The 22,038-nt window shown below is 43.7% G+C and overlaps 1 protein-coding gene across 1 annotated transcript in view; it reads left to right on the forward strand.

Annotated features, from left to right (window-relative positions):
- LOC146809433 (lutropin subunit beta-like) overlaps window positions 1-17,834 on the forward strand; it is a 39,137-nt gene extending 21,303 nt beyond the window's left edge. Inside the window, exon 2 of the mRNA XM_085614341.1 lies at window positions 16,306-17,834. Within this exon, the coding sequence (XP_085470467.1) occupies window positions 16,306-16,536 (231 nt within the window). The 3' untranslated portion in view covers window positions 16,537-17,834. The remainder of the gene's footprint in view (window positions 1-16,305) is intronic.
- Window positions 17,835-22,038: the final 4,204 nt, after the last annotated feature.

Consider the following 22,038-nt stretch of genomic DNA (forward strand, 5'->3'; position numbering starts at 1 on the left):
TTGAGATCTTACGTATCATCGTTAAAGAAGGAGGAGAAGCGTTGATCATGGAGCACCTTCACATAAATATCACTTTTCTGATCTTATGTTCCAGTGATAGTTTTAAATAAAGTGGCATTCTCTTACATGAGGCTGTCTCCAACAAAGATTTATACTATTTCCATTTTAAACCACTGTCGGTGTCCATTTTAAAACTTACTTGAGGTATTGCCCTTTCAGGGCCAATTTTAACCAGTTATGTAATACTATGTAACACTATTTTGCACTAGCAGCTGATACCGGACCCAGGAGATGGGGTGGGGCGGGGCAGGGGACAAAAAAAGTTTTATAAACAACCTACTTGTGGCGGCCGGCCACCGCCTCTCCTCCGTCCTCTTCTCCTGGACTAAGCGCAGACGTAGGCTCTCAGCCAGGGAATGGGGGCCTGGGCATGTTCTCTAGGCAGCCTGCAATGCAGCCTGCATGTAGAAGATGTGAAGAGCCCATGAATGTTTGGCCGGCCCGATAGGGCTGGCCCACCAGTCATGTGCACTTAGGAGTGAGGAAAACCTCTCCTCCCTTGCTCTTCTGTTGTCGGAGCAGCCCCGCCCCAAACACAAATCTGCAGCAGAATGAAACATAAAATGAAAACAATGCAAGTTATTATTTTATGTTTCCTTTACATCACTGCGCGAAGCAGTGAGACGATGCTCCTCCACCTTAGCGGAGGAGCCGCCACTGCTCTTCAGACATTTCAAAAAGACGTCTAACATAGTTAACAATATTTTTTTTAAACATGCTATGTTTCCTGTGAAAATAATTTTTTTTTTCCAAAACTCTCTCACTGATCCAAGCCTTGATGCATAAGACGATAGCTCCAGCAGATCATAGCAGCAAAAGCAAAAGTGTGAATTCTACTAGTAGTGTTTGAATTGTGACCGTGGGTCCCAAAAAATAGAGATAGGGAAATATTTTCCCTTCTACTTTTTTGCAGTAGAGGACCAGGAATCAAAAGGTATATATTCGACTGATTAAAGAAGAGCAGCAGGAGTTTTACCTCATACAGGTCAATTAGATTCTTAAAAATACCTTCTATCAAGTAATTTTTAAAATGAGATTATACCCCCTCCTGAGCCAAGGCCTTACCACCCTGGTGAATAGTATGATGCTTATCACTCAAACCACTCTTCCGCGATATGGGCATGCTTTTAGGGGTTCCATTCTTTTATGACTCAACAATCACCTGTAGTGGCTAGATTTGCTTTGGCCTCTAAAAGCGACAACCTTGCTCTTTGACATCTTAAACTTCAGAAAATGTTTAGTCTCAAACCGGTACATTTTGTTCATACTACTTTGGAGACCTATTAGAGTAGTATCGAAAAGGATCACTTTGTCTGAATACATTACAATATGGATAGGATCCAATCTCATAACAGTGCAAACACGCGAATGCTCGTATCAAGTCATGTAAAACAGTAATCGGACTAAAATGCAGTCCTGTTTTAGACCATTCCCTGCCCCTGTCGACTCCCATTAGCATCTTACACCAAAGGGTGAGGGGTAATTATGAACTTTAGAATGTCTGAAGGAACCTAGAGCACAACCAGTTTTTCCCATAAAGTGGACCTAGCAACTCGTTAAAGGATGTCATAAAAATAAACACCCTGGAGACCGGCAGCCCCTGGTTCCAACATACCTCTCCAACACTGTCTGAACCGTGGCTATTCATGATTATTATATATTTACAGAGCAGATCACACCTCAATGGCATCCTGGCGCTTGCTTCTCCTAAGAAACTACCATTCAATGGATCTTTAAAATTCATAAGGTGGGAATAGCCATGTTAAGATCTTTCCTGAATGTTAGGAGGTCCATACTGTTTGTCAGCAATGCTGCACGTTTGTTCCAAAGTTGTGCCACCTTAACTGAGAAGTTTGGTCCGCCCCGTTTCATTTTCCTAATTTCCGGATTACATAGATTTGCGTCAGTCTATTGTAGATTTCTTGCCGGTGTGTATCGTTTGAATTTCTTTTGCAGCAGTTTAGGGCCCTTTCCCTGAATTGCCTTGAAGACTGCGCACAGCGATTTAAACGCTATCCTTTCCTTTATTGGGAGCCAATGGAGCTCCTTCTTAGCTGTAGAGGATGACATTCTAGGTCTGTTCAATGCTAGTTTTGCGGCTGCTGCTTGTACCCTGCGCAATCTTTTTATCAAGTAATCAGGTACTACTAGATTATCAACAGCTGAACAATTTAGTTTAAATCTCTACTGTTCATATAGGATAATATCTTACTCTGTGGCCCAAGTATGGTGAATACTCTAAAATACTTCTGGCTATGGTCTTCCCCACAGAGTTGATAAATGCCATTTGCTTACAATTTTGAGGTAGCTTTCGAGACCTGCTTATACAAAAGAAGTACAATACTCCCAACCCATTAACTTGATATGGTTCAGTATTCTTTTTCATTACTGATACTGGGATATGGACGCACCTGAATACATAGCTTCGCAACTAAATCTGGCTATGTTTCTCTGTTGAAGGAGTGAGCAATAGGGAACTGAAAAGTCTAATTCTTGAGGATGACAAAGCAATACCTCTCTATGATTTGATGCATATAGATCTGAAAAATAGTCAATTCACTCCTGCAGCAGTCTTAAATTTACAAACCTATAATTCACCAAGAGTATCTTGAATTGCCCTCCCTTGCAGCACAATTCAAACTGTGCCATTTAAGGTCTGCCACTCTTCTTCTGAGGATATTTTGATGCCTACATTCTTCCTCAGAGCTCTGATCAACATGGCACAGCGTATTAAATAAACATGCAACTGCCCACAAGTCAGACCATTAATCTCATAATCTCAGCCGTAAAAAAAAATTCATATCTCCGAGTTGACTTTTTTTGGGTCTCGTCTACCAGACCGTGCAAAATATCTGTAGGCGCAGAGGCCTACTGTCAGCTTACAGTGGGCTTAGAGCCTACACATTACTTACCATTGGTTGGATTTATGTCAGCCTCATTTGTTTGCTTCTTCTTTGTTACTTTGTGTGGGCTTTACTTTCTCTTCTTGTGTTTTCCCGCCCGTGGAGCATAGACAAATTACTTGTGTAATGCTGCTCATTTTTCATGCACTACTTTGTTCTATTTGTTGAAGCACTTCACAAGAGTGTATTCATTTTACAGCTGTCACCATCATGTACCTCCCCTGTGTTGTACTGTCTCACTCATATAGTTTTCTCCATCCCGACCGTGATGCGGTGGCCCTGGTGCACTTATTACCCCGTCTCCAGTGTTGCTTTATTGGCCATGTGCTTTTACCCCCTCCCAGCTCCTTCTTGCTCTCTCGCCCTTTTGGCTTTCTACTCCTGCATCACATTGCTCTCTCCCTGTTAGTTGCTCTCCCAATGTGCTTTGTGTTGCTTCTGTCACGCATTTCCCTGGTGTTGCTTCCCACAGCCCTCCTATTCCTTTCCACATTCCCATGATTCTACCAATCCCACCTTCTGTGTTGCATGCACCCCCATGTTGCTTCCTTCTCATTCACACTACTTGTTTTCCTTTTTCGAACTCGGATTATAGAACAAAAAGAAAAAAAATAAAGGTATTTTCATCAATTTGTAACCATGCGCATGCTTAGTGCACATGCATTCAAAATGACACAGTCTGCAGCTTTGTCTGTTTTTCTCACTTTTAGCCATGCTGAACAGCATCACGGATGCTGTACAGCATGGTTAAACCCATTGAAAAGGCAATAGGTCCCAAAGGCGAGACTTATTGGCTTTACCAGTGCTTGTTACTTTTCAGGGTTTGACTCTCTTGCTCTTTTGTACATACAAACCTTGACATACACCGTTCAGATTTAGAGATAAAATGGTCCCTTAAAATTCTACACAAAGAATCGGCATTTTTGAGATTACACTATATACGGTCACACAATTTCTAAACCTCAACATTACCTCCAGCTCAAATTCAACTCTGATATCGCAAAGTGGTGTCGCCATTTTTATACTTTGGACAGAGTGACCACTGAGGTTATTTTTTAATACCTGTGCCCCAGAGAGGAGCCCAAAAGTTTCATGGACTGTAATCATGGAGATGATTGTTTAGCATGCAATAATGCTCTTGTGAGTTGGTTTAGAGGGAATATTGCCTTCAAACTGACCAGTAGTTATCGTTCTGCTCTTCTCCTTCAATTTCTAGAGTAGGTTTGCACCACGTTTATTTGCTTTACCATGGTGCAAGAATATTCCACACGTCGCCAAAATCAGCATTTCTTTTCCATGCACATCCTCTGCGTGATTACAGATTTAAGTCTTCCACAAATAAAAAGCAACCAGTAATGCGCTCAAATGTTGCTCCAATAAAATGAAAAATTGTCATCAGCATTTAACAATATTGCAGTTTATAAGGAATGTAGACTTCGAACAGAAGGAAGGCTCATTGCTGTCCCGATAATAACATGGAGAAATCACACCTTACACATGTAACAGGATTATTGGGTGATGGGAAAACCACATTGTTACAGGAGTATTCCACTGATAAGGGGGTGCCATTTACACCACTAGCAAGACCTTTTTTTTAACCTTTGACAGGGCTACTATTTACTAGGTATTTATCCGGTTTCTTGAAGACAAATATTAGCAACATTAAAACTTAGGAAAAAAAATATTCTATGTTCTCCTGATGGCAATCTTGCCAAATTCCAAGACAAGAATCAGTGAATGTTGGGTAAGTCAGAGTAGAGGTGAACTCTTGGGGCTTATTTCGATTAAACACCCCCCCCCCTAACCATGACCATGAGTTTACTTCATCTCTGCTCCCATCCTGCACACTGGGCTCAATTTGCTGAGGGAGATTACCAACCTGATCACATGTAGCAGTTGCAAATACTATAGAACATGCCTCCATAGTTAGTTCCTGGGATATTGCATAACAGCCTTCAGGGCAACAAATGCAACTTTAGATAGTAGATAAGGCTTCGGCGTCTAGACATATCATCTGGGAGGTAACAGTTACTGGAATAACAATTTCTTTGACTGCGGAATAAATTACAATACTTCTGTCTCATACATGGAACTTTAGAAGTAAACTCAACTATATTGATTTAAAGAGATGGAAATGATTCTGAAGAATAATCAATTTAATGTCTGCTATGTTCATCATTTTTAACAGGAGCGCATATGGATCATACTTAAGATTCTTGATCTATTTAAAGGGGGTCTCAACTAGGTCTGGGCATAGTTCGTGGAGTTTTGCTACGCGGAACTCCGCGAAGTTACAAAAAAAACTCTGCGAGTTCCGCAAGTGGCAAGTGTAGTGCGAACTGCTGTTCGGGCTGGTCTTCGTGCCACTTGGGTAGAAATTCTACCTGAGCTGCAGCTTGCAATCTGTAACGAGCAGGGAAAAAACTCCGCTGCAGTACGCTCCGCTGAGATTTCTGCACTCTGCAAGCTCCACGAGTGAGGAAAACTCTGCCAACTCCGCAAACAGAGCGGCGTTCACCACCCAGGTCTACTCCCAACATAAGCAAAGAGATCTCCAAAGTCAATAGTTGATAACTGTGGGACTTTTTTTCTGTTGACTATACAACTGTGTCAGAAAGCCTCTGTTTGAACTACGTCAACACACCCCCCAATCATTGATGCATCGAAGGGTCATTTACATTCAGCCACTAAAGGGTTGAATCTCTAATTGGCCGAATAATTGCCTACAGTGATCGGCTACGAAAATGAGTTTGGAGACAAATTTAGGTTGGAGTTTGACCTAGATGGAAAAGTTCACCCAACTCTAAATTAACCTTCGTATAGGTTTGAATCTTAAATTCCTAGATCTCATTTTTGAGTTTCTGCGTTTCTTTCCCTTTTATTTAGGTCTCCTTCATTTATGGTTTCAATTGTGCTAAAGAGGTCTGTAACTCCACCTTAGCTTGCTTCTTAAAAATCAGTTTGCAGGGTATTGTTTCTGCTTGGTCAGGAAAAGCTGCATAACAAAATCCAATCACTTCCCTGGAATAATTTTATTAATGAATATACTGGAAAAATGGGTTCCTTTTTACTTTTTGCATGGCTTGGAGATGTCTTTTTCTCAACATCAGTGTCCGGTTTTATTTCCCATCACTTGTCAAATTACTGCCCCTTTCTGCAGGTTTGGTGGACAAGAGACATCCAGGGGTGCTTTCGTGTCCCTTTAGAAGGGGGGGGGGGAGGAGGGGATCTGAACCTGTACTAATTTGAGATTGTGGTAACTCAGACTTTAAACTGGTTTCGGGACACCTGGCTGTAGGATCCAGAATAGACAACATAATTCTCAGAATAAGGTCAGTTTTCAATATCTTTTCCAACATATTTAAGAGAGAACTCAATATTCTATTTAGTGCATGAAGAGCCGAATTATATGTAGTTTCTTGGAAAGTTAAAAGAATTCTCAAGGAGCATATCACAGATAAGTACTCTTCGAATAACAATTAATCACTAGGGATATAATTGAATATATCAAGAGTATCTTTAGGCAGTACATTAGATAGTGGTAGTTGTGCAGAGCAGACTCCTTTGTTGGGTAAACTACAAGGGTATTAACCTAGACAATTTGAGGCATAGTAAGGTGAAAATGGACTTTGCCCGACTCCATCTTTTATATTTCAGTTACCTCCTTATCCAATACTTCAGGGAGTAAAGCAGAGTTTTCTAAAGAACGCATTTTCGCAGTGATTTGGACCCCCTTTATTGCCACCAGGCAAAGTTGGAATGGGCTGTAAACCTACTGAAGAGCCTACATGCATAGATTTCATCCGGTAGGCAGCACTTCTCTTTGGTGCAATTGATCTAAAGTGCAATAGTTTAATGGTTTTGGTAAAACACTAACTAGCAATCGCACTTTATATGTGATAAAAATTAGAATTGTGAAAAAACAATGCAAAAGCTTATCTTTATTTTAAGCATTGGTAACAATTCCTCACAGTTCATCCAAACGTGGCAGACATGGAATATAGCACTGTCAAAGAAACTCAGGGCCAGATTTAGATTTCAGAGTATGGATTGTACTTCATCAGTGCGACGGGGTAAAATACTCAGTTACCCTGATGGAGTACCCGTCCTCCGAATTTAGAGTTGTCCATCAGCCCAGTGAAAACTGTAGTCATTAACAGGAACCGCCATTACAATGGTTCCGGTCAATGAGATAAAACTGTGATGACTGGCTCTGCCGAACTCGACAGCCGCCTGTGAAACTTTTAACAAGTTTTTCTTTCTTTAAATCCAAAATCGGGATTTTGCTTTTGAAAAACGAAAACTAATAAACCTCATTCCAAGGGAGATTTCTCGCATGGTGTGTGGGTCATTTAAAGGTTTTTTTCTGTCCCTTACTGCAACGTTTTTCCCAGCTGAAACGGAGTGTAAAAACTGGCCATTCTAAATTGGGTGGGCGGTGGGATGGCCAAACCTCTGATGTCCCTCAGGTTGTTGGAAGAGCAGGTCAGCGACCGAGATTGATTAGTCTCCGTTGCTGACATACATAAGTTCTGCCCAACTATAAAACAATGAAACAAAAGGGGTAACCCAGGGACCTGTGCTGTATAATTAATAGCAAAAAGGCAAAAAGGTGGCCCCTATGGGGAGGGGGGGGGGGGGGGGGGGGGAGGGAAGTATCCCACTTGACTTCCACGGCGAAGTGTCAAGAAGGGGGTACAAACACCTAACACAAGTAACTTAAAGTTATACATTGATTTCATTTGTTACTGCTCTGGTTTGAGGAACTTTTGTTTAAATTCATTACAATGTGAAGTAACACATTATTTCTATAAAAAAACATAAGGTGCTCCAAAAAAGGGGTGACGGCGCAGTGAAAGTGACAATAAGTGCAGAAAGTACATATGTGCTATGTACAGAAATATATACATGTGGCTGATAGGAACAATAGCGTGTTAGAGATCAAAACCAGATGAGCAAGTGTCCATATCCACCATCAATTTCTTGAAAAACAGCCCACTTATGTTATTTTTGTTGATGTTACGACCCCTGGGTTAGATTATTCAAAACGGGTAATCATCAGGATGCAAAAGTATATAGGAGACACCAATTGATTGGGGCTACCAGTCAAAAGAATTTCTAAACACCAGTCTTCGAATTGCTTTCAAAGTAAGTGTTCATATACGTTGGTCAGTGTAAACCGGACCTCGTGGAGGATGTTCTAGTCAACGGATTTCCTACAGGAAGGTCTGCTAATGTTTTGCATGTGACCGAGGGAGCTGAAACTAAACTAATGTCTGTTTTTCAAGGGCGCTTTAGCTGCAATTTCTTTTTCTTAACTGTCCAAGTGCAGGTGTCTCTCCCGGGTTACTAACTGTAAATTAAGCAGGCGGGCCTTCAGTTTGGAGTACCCTCTACGCCACTCTCTAAATCAGCTCTTTTGTTTTAAAATGCGACACAGACAAGAATCTGTATCAACCATAGCGACCAGGGAACATAAATGCTTGGAGGCACAATAGCTCAAATATGTAATGGCCAAATGTTTATACATTAAGATAATTAAAAACATTTAACATCTGCGTAAAAATAAAATGTATTCTAACCGGGCTGGGTCCAAGATTAGCAAGAGTTCACAGTTCCGATTCTTTGGTGCCACCTGCACGCCAACTCTCCAAGAAGTTTCCAATGTTTTTCCTAGTCTGAGCTCTCTAAAAAGGTCTCCATACTCCATTGAGCTCCACTGCACTCCTCAGACTCCTAACAAGCCTTTGCCGGCTCTGGTAACCACAGTTGTGATCACACCGCTCTCTTCGGTCTAGTTTAACTCCGCTCTACTCACCCCAACCCCAAAGAAGCTCAATCTGTCTCTAGAGCGGAACCCACATAAGATCTCCAGTAACCTGTCGGCTAGAAGTAATCCAAACTGCACCTTCTCCTGCCACAGCGCAAAAGATTACCAGATTCTGGAAAGAGATTACCTCGAAAGAATTTCTAGATTAGATTACAGGAGATTGCTAATGACATTTCCTTTGATTTACAACAGGGATTACATTGATTGCTTTGCTCTGATTATTTTGTTTGGCGTTTATTGCCTTTATAATTTTAACCTGTACCAGATTTCATAAAGCGGATGACTTTAATTACTTTTCCTTGCACAAGATTAGAGATTATTTTTCAGCTAACATTGAGAACGGACAGGTTAAAGACAGCCATTGAGCAAGCTTCACACACAGACAGCAGACAAATCAAACAGTCCCCCCAAAACTCACAGTTTTGATCATCAGTCTCCACTCACCTAATACATTATGCAGCAGAAATGGGGAAACTGTACGTACAGTATGGATCCCCACACACATCAAGAGGCGAGAAATGCAGAGAATTAAAAAAAGACAAATTTACGATTTGGTTTGATCTCTGAGTCCTTTTCTCTGCCTGCCTTATGCGGAGCTTAAAGGTTTACGATTTGAGAATAACGCACTTTCTCCCCCCAGGTAAGAGATATTTCTTAGAAAGCATTCACATTTCATTGCAAAGACTCTACCAAAACATTTTTTCAACCTAACCTGTCACTGAATATCGTTTTACAAGCCTTATACAATTAAGTTAAAGAAAAAGCTACTAAAGACACTTTTGTAGCAACAATTTTATATATAAAGATCATTATCAAAATGATTGTAAAAGCAAATAAACAAATTAAACATTTAAGTTTCTGAAATGTTTGCCAGGAAGAATGTTGTCCTATCCTAGTAAGTGCCTCTTGGGGTGCGAAGGAAAGTCGAAATTACAAGAAGGCTTTTTCATTGACAGTCACGTCTTGGTTAGTAACAGGACAGCAAGACCTGTCAAGTCACATTAAGGCAAAACCAGTGTACATTCAAGAAGATCAGTGTATCAAGTCTTCACCATGAGGTCCTGCGGCTTGATACACTGTGTGAATGGTAGTGCTCCTCTGTCTGCAAGATAGAGGTACCAGTCCGCTAATATAGCAATGGGTGTAACGTAGAGATGCTTCAACGCCAAAGCATAATCAGAAACTGCGAAAGGCTATTCCACAAGCTGTCGTTGGACTACGGCAGCAATAGCTAGGACATTAGACACATCTTAGGATGAAATATAATAAATTGAACATGCTTTTTCCTGCGAGTGTTTGCTACAGTTGACAATGATTGTACTTAGATCACAGGTCCTGAAAGAACCAGGGTTAGCAACAGCAATGCTGTTAAGAAACCCTCAATCACGTGTTGATTCGTAGGTGGAAAGTGGCGGTATGTTCGATAATCCGCCTTTTGTTTGACAGCGTGACAGCATCATCATCGGGTTAATCGTGTGCTTTCTCCACCCGGAGGTGATACCTCTGGTTATTTCAGTTGTGATCAGAGAATAGTGCTCAGTGAGTAGTGAAATGTGAGGTGATAATCAAAGGAGTTAAAATAGACTCGAAACACCAGTTTGAAACTTTATTAAACCTGGGTACGAGTTCAGTTTAAAAAGGGGTGTATGTGTGTGCACAGATCAGATTATTTAGGGTCTGGTGCACTCTCATATTGTGTCCGAAAGTAAGGTCGACATGTTTCAGCCTTGTAACATGCCCCGGAGGGTCATACAGGCTTTCATCAGGACCTAGAGTGTGTGTGGGAGGCTCTATTATTTGGAAGGGACTCCCTCGTGAGGTGGGTGAATATAGTTCTTCACCAGCCAATCTGGGTTCAATTGGAACCTGTTTTTGCAGAAAGAGAAGAAATGAGAAGGGGGAAGGAAAAAGTAAACCATAATAAAGAGTTAAAAAGGGTATGTAAATTGTCCTAGATTATGCTGTGATGACGTTAAAAATTTGAGACATCAACTGTCGTAGCAATTGAAAAAATGGCAATATTTTTACATTGTCGCCAGGAAGGCCAGATCACATTGGTTTAACCACAGTAACGGCAAACAACAGCCCTCCTTTTCGAGGATGTAGTACACGAAACACATGCAATTCACCAAAGGGGACCAAGTCGCAAACCATTAAACACAAACACATGGACCGGCTTGAAAGGATTTGAACTGGTGACGCATTCAGAATGGAACATACAGGCAGTTTGTTCAAGATGTAACGACTAAGCTGCTTCACGTTATCGTTAGAAAGTACTCGAGTCTATCAAGTGGAAAATGGTTTTGCCGAATTCAAAAATTCAATACAGAATTACTGACACTCTCGATATTTAGGGAACAGGTATTATGCTCTCTTCGTGTAAATACGGGAGAGATAGTTATCCTCAGCGTTTTCAAAGTGAAGGAAAACAAATAATTAAAGATACCTTAATTATTCTTTTTTCGAGGGTTACTTCTGGTGTGGTGAGTAGTGCACGCTATTAAAAAAGAAGAAGAAAAATAGAAAATAGAGACATTTAGAGATACTAATACATTACGTATCTTCTTCGGCGTCTTCGCGTGTCAGGAGCAGTACCTTTTCGGCGGCGGTAAGTGACTTGTTCTGTCACTGCTTCTCTCAGCCCGGTATGTTTCACAGAGCAGCCGGGTTGAGATAAAGGGAAAATACGCAGAAAAGGAAAAAAGGACTTCAGTCGAGAGTGGTTGTTCCTCTCTTTTTTTCAAATGTGCAGAACTTTACTCCAGTCTGGTTAACCCAATAAACAGTTATGTGCAATGAGCATAATAGTCGTGCAGAAGACTATCGGAATTAAAAAGCGGCTCCACTGTTCTGTTAGTTCAATACTTATTCCATGGGAGGTATATATTGGGGAAAAGTATTTCGGTACTTAACGGCGAGTGGTGTCACTCTCCCTAAAAAGTCGTTTTTGCTCGATGTTTTTTTACACCACACTTCATACTAGCTGTGCCTTTGTTTGAACAGGAGTGCTATCCTTTGCGGTGTTATTATATCAACCATATACTTGTTCTTGGACGTCCAGAGCATGGTCTCAGTTTGTTACTTCTTGATGCTGAGCCACGGGATATTATCATTTAGTCCGTGAGTGTGTGTATGAAGACGATACACCCACCTTTGTTCCTTCTCGAACAGTATACTTTCTGCGTTGTCATTCTTCGTTGTTAGAGTCTCTAGGACCACCCATTGAAGGTGATTTACTGTGTGGCCCTGCTCAAGATAATGACCGCTCATCTTTGTTGTACTTTTTTTACACTTGATGTTACTTCTGTGTTCACAGAGTCGTAGCTTGATTTTGCGACAGGTCATCCCTATGTAACGTAATCCACAGGGGCAAGTGATCATGTAGATTACATGGGTAGTGTTACAGTTGGTGTGGCTTCTTATGGTCCATCTCAAGTCGGGCAACAGTTGTAAGGTCTTGGTTGGCTTAGTGAGATGACAGACCGAACAGGAGCCACAGGGATAATGTCCAGTAACTGGTGCATAGTTCCATAGATTTGAGGTGATTGTCAGATTTGATTTTGGTGGTGGTCGTGTATGCACTAGTATGTCCTTCAGGTTTCTGGTTCGTTTGTTGGAGAACCTCGGTTTTGGCCATTTGAGAGTTCCAGATGTGAGGATTTTCCAGTTCTTATTAATGATCTTTTTGACCTCATTCGATACTATACTGTAAGTACTCACACAGGTGATCAGATCTTTAGTGGGTTCCTTAGTTGTTGACTCCATGAGGGTCTCCCTTTGTTGATTTAGCCACTGATGGAATTCGGTGAGTGTGCTACTGTTCCCTTCCCAGATTAGGAGGACGTCGTCAATATAGCGTTTCCAGAAAATTATCTGTCCACGAAAAGGGTTAGTCGGACTCAGTGGCTAAATACCAGGGACGAGTGGCTAAAATTCACTTATGCAGTAATGTCCGAGATTTCAAGGAACAAGCCAAAGACCTTTGCAAAAATTTGCAAAACAGGGATTACCCTATGCACATTATCAAGAAAAGTGAGAAGAGGGCAAGAAATCAACAAAGGGAGACCCTCATGGAGTCAACAACTAAGGAACCCACTAAAGATCTGATCACCTGTGTGAGTACTTACAGTATAGTATCGAATGAGGCCAAAAAGATCATTAACAAGAACTGGAAAATCCTCACATCTGGAACTCTCAAATGGCCAAAACCGAGGTTCTCCAACAAACGAACCAGAAACCTGAAGGACATACTAGTGCATACACGACCACCACCAAAATCAAATCTGACAATCACCTCAAATCTATGGAACTATGCACCAGTTACTGGACATTATCCCTGTGGCTCCTGTTCGGTCTGTCATCTCACTAAGCCAACCAAGACCTTACAACTGTTGCCCGACTTGAGATGGACCATAAGAAGCCACACCAACTGTAACACTACCCATGTAATCTACATGATCACTTGCCCCTGTGGATTACGTTACATAGGGATGACCTGTCGCAAAATCAAGCTACGACTCTGTGAACACAGAAGTAACATCAAGTGTAAAAAAAGTACAACAAAGATGAGCGGTCATTATCTTGAGCAGGGCCACACAGTAAATCACCTTCAATGGGTGGTCCTAGAGACTCTAACAACGAAGAATAACAACGCAGAAAGTATACTGTTCGAGAAGGAACAAAGGTGGGTGTATCGTCTTCATACACACACTCACGGACTAAATGATAATATCCCGTGGCTCAGCATCAAGAAGTAACAAACTGAGACCATGCTCTGGACGTCCAAGAACAAGTATATGGTTGATATAATAACACCGCAAAGGATAGCACTCCTGTTCAAACAAAGGCACAGCTAGTATGAAGCGTGGTGTAAAAAAACATCGAGCAAAAACGACTTTTTAGGGAGAGTGACACCATTCGCCGTTAAGTACCGAAATACTTTTCCCCAATATATACCTCCCATGGAATAAGTATTGAACTAACAGAACAGTGGAGCCGCTTTTTAATTCCGACAGTCTTCTGCACGACTATTATGCTCATTGCACATAACTGTTTATTGGGTTAACCAGACTGGAGTAAAGTTCTGCACATTTGAAAAAAAGAGAGGAACAACCACTCTCGACTGAAGTCCTTTTTTCCTTTTCTGCGTATTTTCCCTTTATCTCAACCCGGCTGCTCTGTGAAACATACCGGGCTGAGAGAAGCAGTGACAGAACAAGTCACTTACCGCCGCCGAAAAGGTACTGCTCCTGACACGCGAAGACGCCGAAGAATATACGTAACGTATTAGTATCTCTAAATGTCTCTATTTTCTATTTTTCTTCTTTTTTAAGAGCGTGCACTACTCACCACACCAGAAGTAACCCTCGAAAAAAGAATAATTAAGGTATCTTTAATTATTTGTTTTCCTTCACTTTGAAAACGCTGAGGATAACTATCTCTCCCGTATTTACACGAAGAGAGCATAATACCTGTTCCCTAAATATCGAGAGTGTCAGTAATTCTGTATTGAATTTTTGAATTCGGCAAAACCATGTTCCACTTGATAGACTTGAGTACTTTCTAACGATAACGTTAAGCAGCTTAGTCATTACATCTTGAACAAACTGCCTTCTGCATTTTTATCTTACCTGTATGTTCCATTCTGAATGCGTCACCAGTTCAAATCCTTTCAAGCCGGTCTATGTGTTTGTGTTTAATGGTTTGCGACTTGGTCCCCTTTGGTGAATTGCATGTGTTTCGTGTACTACATCCTCGAAAAGGAGGGCTGTTGTTTGCCGTTACTGTGGTTAAACCAATGTGATCTGGCCTTCCTGGCGACAATGTAAAAATATTGCCATTTTTTCAATTGCTACGACAGTTGATGTCTCAAATTTTTAACGTCATCACAGCATAATCTAGGACAATTTACATACCCTTTTTAACTCTTTATTATGGTTTACTTTTTCCTTCCCCCCTCTCATTTCTTCTCTTTCTGCAAAAACAGGTTCCAATTGAACCCAGATTGGCTGGTGAAGAACTATATTCACCCACCTCACGAGGGAGTCCCTTCCAAATAATAGAGCCTCCCACACACACTCTAGGTCCTGATGAAAGCCTGTATGACCCTCCGGGGCATGTTACAAGGCTGAAACATGTCGACCTTACTTTCGGACACAATATGAGAGTGCACCAGACCCTAAATAATCTGATCTGTGCACACACATACACCCCTTTTTAAACTGAACTCGTACCCAGGTTTAATAAAGTTTCAAACTGGTGTTTCGAGTCTATTTTAACTCCTTTGATTATCACCTCACATTTCACTACTCACTGAGCACTATTCTCTGATCACAACTGAAATAACCAGAGGTATCACCTCCGGGTGGAGAAAGCACACGATTAACCCGATGATGATGCTGTCACGCTGTCAAACAAAAGGCGGATTATCGAACATACCGCCACTTTCCACCTACGAATCAACACGTGATTGAGGGTTTCTTAACAGCATTGCTGTTGCTAACCCTGGTTCTTTCAGGACCTGTGATCCACTCCCCATTGATATTGAAACGTCTTAGGTAAAGAAGCTGAGTGGGTCATACCCCTTCTTTCTCCCTCCTTTTGATTTATACAAATGATTGTACTTAGACAAGTCGTTTCTGGGCTCTTATAACTCAATCTTAATAAACCGTTCCACTGTTTGCAAAGCTCAATAATAAGGATTTAAAGCCCGCTGCTGAGGGCAATGACGATTGTTAAAAGCTCTGAACCTCAACTATAGGTCAAATCTGCAGACAAGAGCCTATAAAAAGGGTGAGGGCCTTTAACAACCATTATAGCCGGAGATAGAAGGGCTATTGTATGCACAGGGGAGGGAAGGTAGAATGTTTCAATTTAAAAAGGGAGAACCAGAAAAACAAACTTCGGAATGTTGGAGCAGAAGTTCTTTTCCAGTCATTACTGGCTTTGAGCCACTCCATTGTCTTCAGTGGCGCTCTCACCATTCAGGTGCTATAACACTGCTTGTTTTTCTTAAGTATTATCTTCAGGTAAGTTTTGAAGTTTGCGGTTTCTCAGGTTAGAAAGTGGTCGATTGGAAAATCCTGAAACGGTGAAACCCCTGGGAGCGCAGATTGTTGCTTACTCTAGTGAGGTGCCGAGTGGCCTGCAATGTAATAGGGTTTTCTGAGACACACCAAAGTGAGCCTCGAGGGATGCAATAACACATAGGACTACAAGTGAGCAAAGTGCCCTTTCCTATAACGATCCAGACACTAATTCTAGATCCCCCCACCATCCCTCAGGCTCAAGATAACACACACTGCACTGGTGGGGTTGTGGACAGACAATTGCAAAGACTGCTCGGGTGCGAGTGCACAGGCTAGTACAATATATCGTTTTTGAACTGGACAGTTAGTACAAATGTTTTGCAAATGTGCATGGGCTTACGAAGGCGCTACAAAATCTACATAATGTGGTCAAAGCTTCTTGAGCAAGTAAACAAACTTCATAAACTTCTCTCTCTCTCCTCAGGAGCTAGTCTACAAACATGCTCTGTCCACCAACAGTCAGAAGGTCTGCACCTACAAGGAGATTCGCTACGACACCATCAAGCTCCCCAACTGCCCACCAGGCGTGGACCCCTTCATCACCTACCCCGTGGCCCTCAGCTGCGACTGCAACATGTGCAAGATGGACTACAGTGACTGCACCGTGCAGAGCATTGGACCAGAGTTTTGCTCTGCCAGCAGAGGCTTTCTATAGTCCCACCACCACGTGCCATCCAGAACCATCTCTGCTGGACTTGGGGCAAAGCACCTCCAACTCGAAGTAGAATTGGCAACCCATAAATATTTTCATCTGTGCTACACACACTGCTAAAAGCCTGTCTTTCATTCTACCCCAACACCCCGCTTATAACACATATGCACACATTCGAAAATCACAGTCTGGAGAGCACTATCAGCATATAATCACCTAGGACATCTTGGAGTGGGATCGGCAGCTTCTGATAAAGGTCTAGATCTGAGGGTTTCAGGGTGCAAGCGTACTGTGCCAAGAGTTAAGTGCCACACAGTTATATAATTGCATGCAAAGTGATGCCCTGCTAATTTACTGCACTAAGGAAGGTTACAAATGGGGTATAAGAACTCGATATCAATGGCCAACACACAATGCACAACCATAGGGGCAGAATTTGCAGCAATGTTGTAACTGTGCAACAATCCCCAATACACACTGCAATGATATAACTAGACACCAGGAGGCAGCACATGCTACAATGTAGTACCAATGGTTAAGACAGTACCATGCTGTAAGCTAGAGATTAAGCGCTATCAGTGTGCATCCTGACAGCTTGTTTGCCTTTACAATCACAACTGTCATATGTGCAGGCCCAAGGAAGTATCTAATGGACAACGTTTAAAAGAATCAAAGGAAAATGACGTGTTATGCTCCTGGAGGCCACAGTGCAAACTCTGCAGGAAAATGTATCCTTGGTGTGAAGAAGAACGAAGGGCCTATCCGTAGGCCTGGTGGGAGAGAAGGTGTTAGCAGAGCAGTGGCAAATCCAACTGGTATGGTTGGTCAACCTTGCTCCTTATCCTCGACTTCCAACTCATAGCCAGGTCCTTATTTCTTGTGCAAGCATCATCCCTTAATTATTCTACCAGCCATAAGCCTTGCTTTCAAGGACTGCTCTTCACGGTAGACTCCAAGTCAACAGAGGCAACATTTTGATTAAATGCACTAAAACAGCTTCACTCTCCCCTCCGTCTGTAATCTTTCCCGTGCCTCATCTTTAATCCCACCCACTCTTATCCTCTTCTTCCGTACTCCACATTCTTAACTACACCTTTCCCGCTCCCTTCTTGGGCCCTGCTCACTCCAGCTTTGTGAAGTGTGTTTAGATCTACTACTCCAACTCTCACTGTCTATGCCTTAAACTCACCCTTCTGTCCACTTCTCCCCTGCTCTCCATCTTTACTCCTCATCTCTCCTTCCTCCAGGGTCGCGAGGCACTCTGACGTACCCCAAAAAGTGACACTGAGACGTTATATATATAACAGCAAAGATGAATAAAATGTCATTACTCTGTTCATTGTTATTTAATGGTGCTCATCTCATCGACCCCATGGAGAATCAAAGGCAGATTTGCCTCAGTGTGATCCCAAACTGGTTATGCGCAGGTTCCACGTAGTTTTCTGTAGCGGGTGTAGGTATGTACTAAGCAAAACATAAACCAATGCAGGACAGGAGTCCCCAAGATGAGTCCCAACATTCAAAACTACAACATAAAGCTTGTTCTGATGCGAGGGGGCTCCACTTGACTGCTCTTTCTCTTAGAACAGGTTCAACACGTCACTCTGGGGCTAGCAAAAATGAGGCCTGCGATCAATCAAGTTAAAGGATCTAGCAGAATTGTGCACGATTTCAAAAATGAATTTCTCAAGCCGTACAATGGTTGCTCGGACGGTCAGGTTTTTGTTCCACAATCGGAGGTAACAAAGCAGAACCAAAGTCAACGAGCACTGGAAATCAATATGGCATCTGGTATGCAGCAGCATCACGCAGTTCGCGTGACAGGCCCGAAAAAATGCGTCTCTATGTATGGGAACCTGAAACAAACGCGGGAGGTTTACACATGTAGAAACAGGACTTGTGGACAGCCACCTTGGATTCAATTCCTGGCTTTAGTATGTCCAGGCAGAGGCAGGGCCTGGGACAACCTGTTACTGTTCTTGCAAAAGCTGTGCCTTCAGATGAGTGCAGGAACAGTGGCTGGACCTGAAGCCTGAACGTGTTGACATATGTGGGGATAGCGTCTTGGACCCTGAAGCCTGAAATTCATTTCCAAATCAGGGCCGGTCCTAAATCGGATTGACCGGGACAGCGCCCTGGGCGGAAACAAAATGTGGTGTTTGCTGTGGGGTCGTTGCGGTGTGACGCAGGAGGTGTGAGGAAGCAGGAGGTGTGAGGAAGCAGGAGGTGTGAGGAAGCTGGAAGGAGGGCAGGGGGTTGACGGGGTGCTAACAATTACGCGGAGGTCCATTAAGGGCCGATTACTAAGCCTTAACAGGACTGATTGAGACCAGATTGGTTCTAGGAGCTGCTGTTTGCAGGACATTAAGTCAGGCAGCTCCCTGATGCGCCCCTCAGAATATTGTCCTCGGGCCTGGGCCCAGCTCGCCCATGCCCAAGGACGGCCCTGATATCTATGACAAGCAGCCTGAGATTTGGAGCCTGGGCTTGTACGTACAACAGTGCAGAAAGGGGCTGGCTTTCCAGCCTAAACCATGTAGTGTAGTGTAACCTCTTTAGTGCTCAGAAGCAGCAGGCACTGAAGAGTGCAGAAAGGAAAGGGTCTGATTTTGCAGCCTGGAGTTGTGTGCTCAGAAGCAGCAGGCATTGTAGAGTAATGAAGAAAGGGGCTGGATTTGCAGCCTCAGTGGTGCTGTGTAACACGGGTAGTGCTCAGAGGCAGCAGGCACTGCAGATGAGTGCAGAAAGAAAAGGGTCTAGATTTGTAGCCTCAGTGGTGTAGTGTAGCCTCTGTAGTGCTCAGAGGCAGCAGACACTACAGATGAGTGCAGAAAGAAAAGGGTCTGGATCTGTAGCCTCAGTGGTGTAGTGTAACCTCTATAGTGCTCAGAGGCAGCAGACACTACAGATGAGTGCAGAAAGAAAAGGGTCTAGATTTGTAGCCTCAGTGGTGTAGTGTAGCCTCTGTAGTGCTCAGAGGCAGCAGACACTACAGATGAGTGCAGAAAGAAAAGGGTCTGGATCTGTAGCCTCAGTGGTGTAGTGTAACCTCTATAGTGCTCAGAGGCAGCAGACACTACAGATGAGTGCAGAAAGAAAAGGGTCTGGATCTGTAGCCTCAGTGGTGTAGTGTAACCTCTATAGTGCTCAGAGGCAGCAGACACTACAGATGAGTGCAGAAAGAAAAGGGTCTGGATCTGTAGCCTCAGTGGTGTAGTGTAGCCTCTGTAGTGCTCAGAGGCAGCAGACACTGCAGATGAGTGCAGAAAGAAAAGGGTCTGGATCTGTAGCCTCAGTGGTGTAGTGTAACCTCTATAGTGCTCAGAGGCAGCAGACACTACAGATGAGTGCAGAAAGAAAAGGGCCTGGATCTGTAGCCTCAGTGGTGTAGTGTAACCTCTATAGTGCTCAGAGGCAGCAGTCACTGCAGATGAGTGCAGAAAGAAAAGGGTCTGGATCTGTAGCCTCAGTAGTGTAGTGTAACCTCTATAGTGCTCAGAGGCAGCAGACACTACAGATGAGTGCAGAAAGAAAAGGGTCTGGATCTGTAGCCTCAGTGGTGTAGTGTAACCTCTATAGTGCTCAGAGGCAGCAGACACTACAGATGAGTGCAGAAAGAAAAGGGTCTGGATCTGTAGCCTCAGTGGTGTAGTGTAGCCTCTGTAGTTCTCAGGGAAAGCAGGCACTGTATGGGGTGTAGAAATGGGCTACATTTAGAGGCTGGCTTTGTATGCACAGAAGAGGCAGGGTACTGCAGAGGAGTGCAGGAGGAGGAAGCAGTGTTCGTGGTCTGGAATGGCATGCATGCAAAGGGGAAGATCCTTGAACAAAAAGCCCTATACATCCGGAACAAGAGGTTTAGGATGCGCGCCCTGGCCATGGATGTACAAAGGCAGATCTGGTACATCCGTGCAGAAAGGGCCTGGATTTTCATCCTGACCTTGTTTACTTCTTAAGGGGCAGGGCATGGGACCAAACACCAGCATTTGGCACGTACGAGCCTTGCTTGCCCGGAGGCAGGGCCTGGGACCAGAGAGGGAACTGGATTGTACAGCTGTGTCTACATGGGCAGGGCCTGGGAGCAGCCAGAGATAATGTAAAACAGGGAACGAGATTAAGAGGGGGAAGGAGGCTCGTGTTTTGCAGCCTGGCCTCGTTCCCACGGACAGATCAGAACAGGGGGACCAGAGAGATCTAAAACAGGAGCTAACGCGAGCCCCTGCACTGCTGGCCGGGGCTGTGCTTTCAGTCCCGGACTTTGCATGCATGTCTATGGGATATGTGACTCGGAGGAGCCCCTCACTTACCTTCGCAGGGGGAGGTTGCTCATCATTTAGCACCGTCACTGACTAACACTAGTCTGATTTACAAGTAGAATGGCCGCGGACAAGACGTCAGCCTGGGTCCCAATGTGTAGTCTATATAGTAGCAGCGTTTGGGGCCACAAGCGAGCCCCGTAACTCCCCTGGTTCTCACTGGCGTAAGGAGACGTGAGTGCGCCCCACCCCTCTATGAGGTACGTAGAGCCCCCTCTAGACTCAATCAGAAGCTCTCAGGACAGAGTAATGTGCTGAGGGGGGCCCCTTCAGTTTGGGAGCCCACCTGCACTGCGGGGGCCGAGGGGGGGCTGTGTTACGCTACTGTGCCACAGGATGCTATACATCAGCGGCCGGCGTGGGGCCTAAGCAGGCCGGATCCGGTCTGGAGGGGTCCTGACCCGGCAGTTCTAACCGGACAGGTCCTATTGGACCCCCCAAGTGTTTGATAGAATGTTATAATGGAAAGGCGACCCCACTGGTGACTTCAGCTAGCGGATTCCCTGCAGAGATTTACTGTTCAGGTGTCAACCTCTGACCTAGCCTGGACCGCCCCCTGAGCCGGCATTACAACATATTACTGCCAGTCCGTGCCTACAGCGTGGCCTCATGGGTCGACAGCTACCACAACGGCTTTGCCTCCTTGACACAAGTTATTCCGCCTTTCTAGCAATCTGGCCACACATTGAAGTAATGAAAAAACTGTTGGAAATGCCCCAAATTCTCCCAATCTTAGGGGAAGCAAAAACATGTCTGCTGGCTAAGACTATCCATAGCCACGGTCTAATCCCTCCCTAAAGACTGCTGGAGAAGGGCCCTTGGCCCACCAGGTGGCAGAGGGCATTCAAAGGATAGCTATGTGTGGACAGACCCAGGACTAAGAGCTGCCGTTCCCAGAAATACTTATTCTGAATGGAGGCGGCCTGCCCAAAGAGAAAACGGCAGTAATACAAGGGAGTTTGACACCTCAATCTATGCGTGCAGTGCCAAGAAGCCAGTCTAAAAACTGAAACTGATAAAACGCATCATTGGTCCTGTGAAATTAACATGTTGCCAGGACTTTCATTTTGTGTAGAAATGGACATGCAAAAAACAAACAAAAAAAACCCCACCGATACGTTATAAAAAAATAGGTGGGAAACTGAGGGGGCGGGTGGGGAGTGGGGGTGTTCTCGGGTAAAAGAAACTG

The sequence above is a fragment of the Triturus cristatus genome, chromosome 7, assembly GCF_964204655.1.
Source record: "Triturus cristatus chromosome 7, aTriCri1.1, whole genome shotgun sequence".
NCBI classification, from domain to species: Eukaryota; Metazoa; Chordata; class Amphibia; order Caudata; family Salamandridae; genus Triturus; species Triturus cristatus.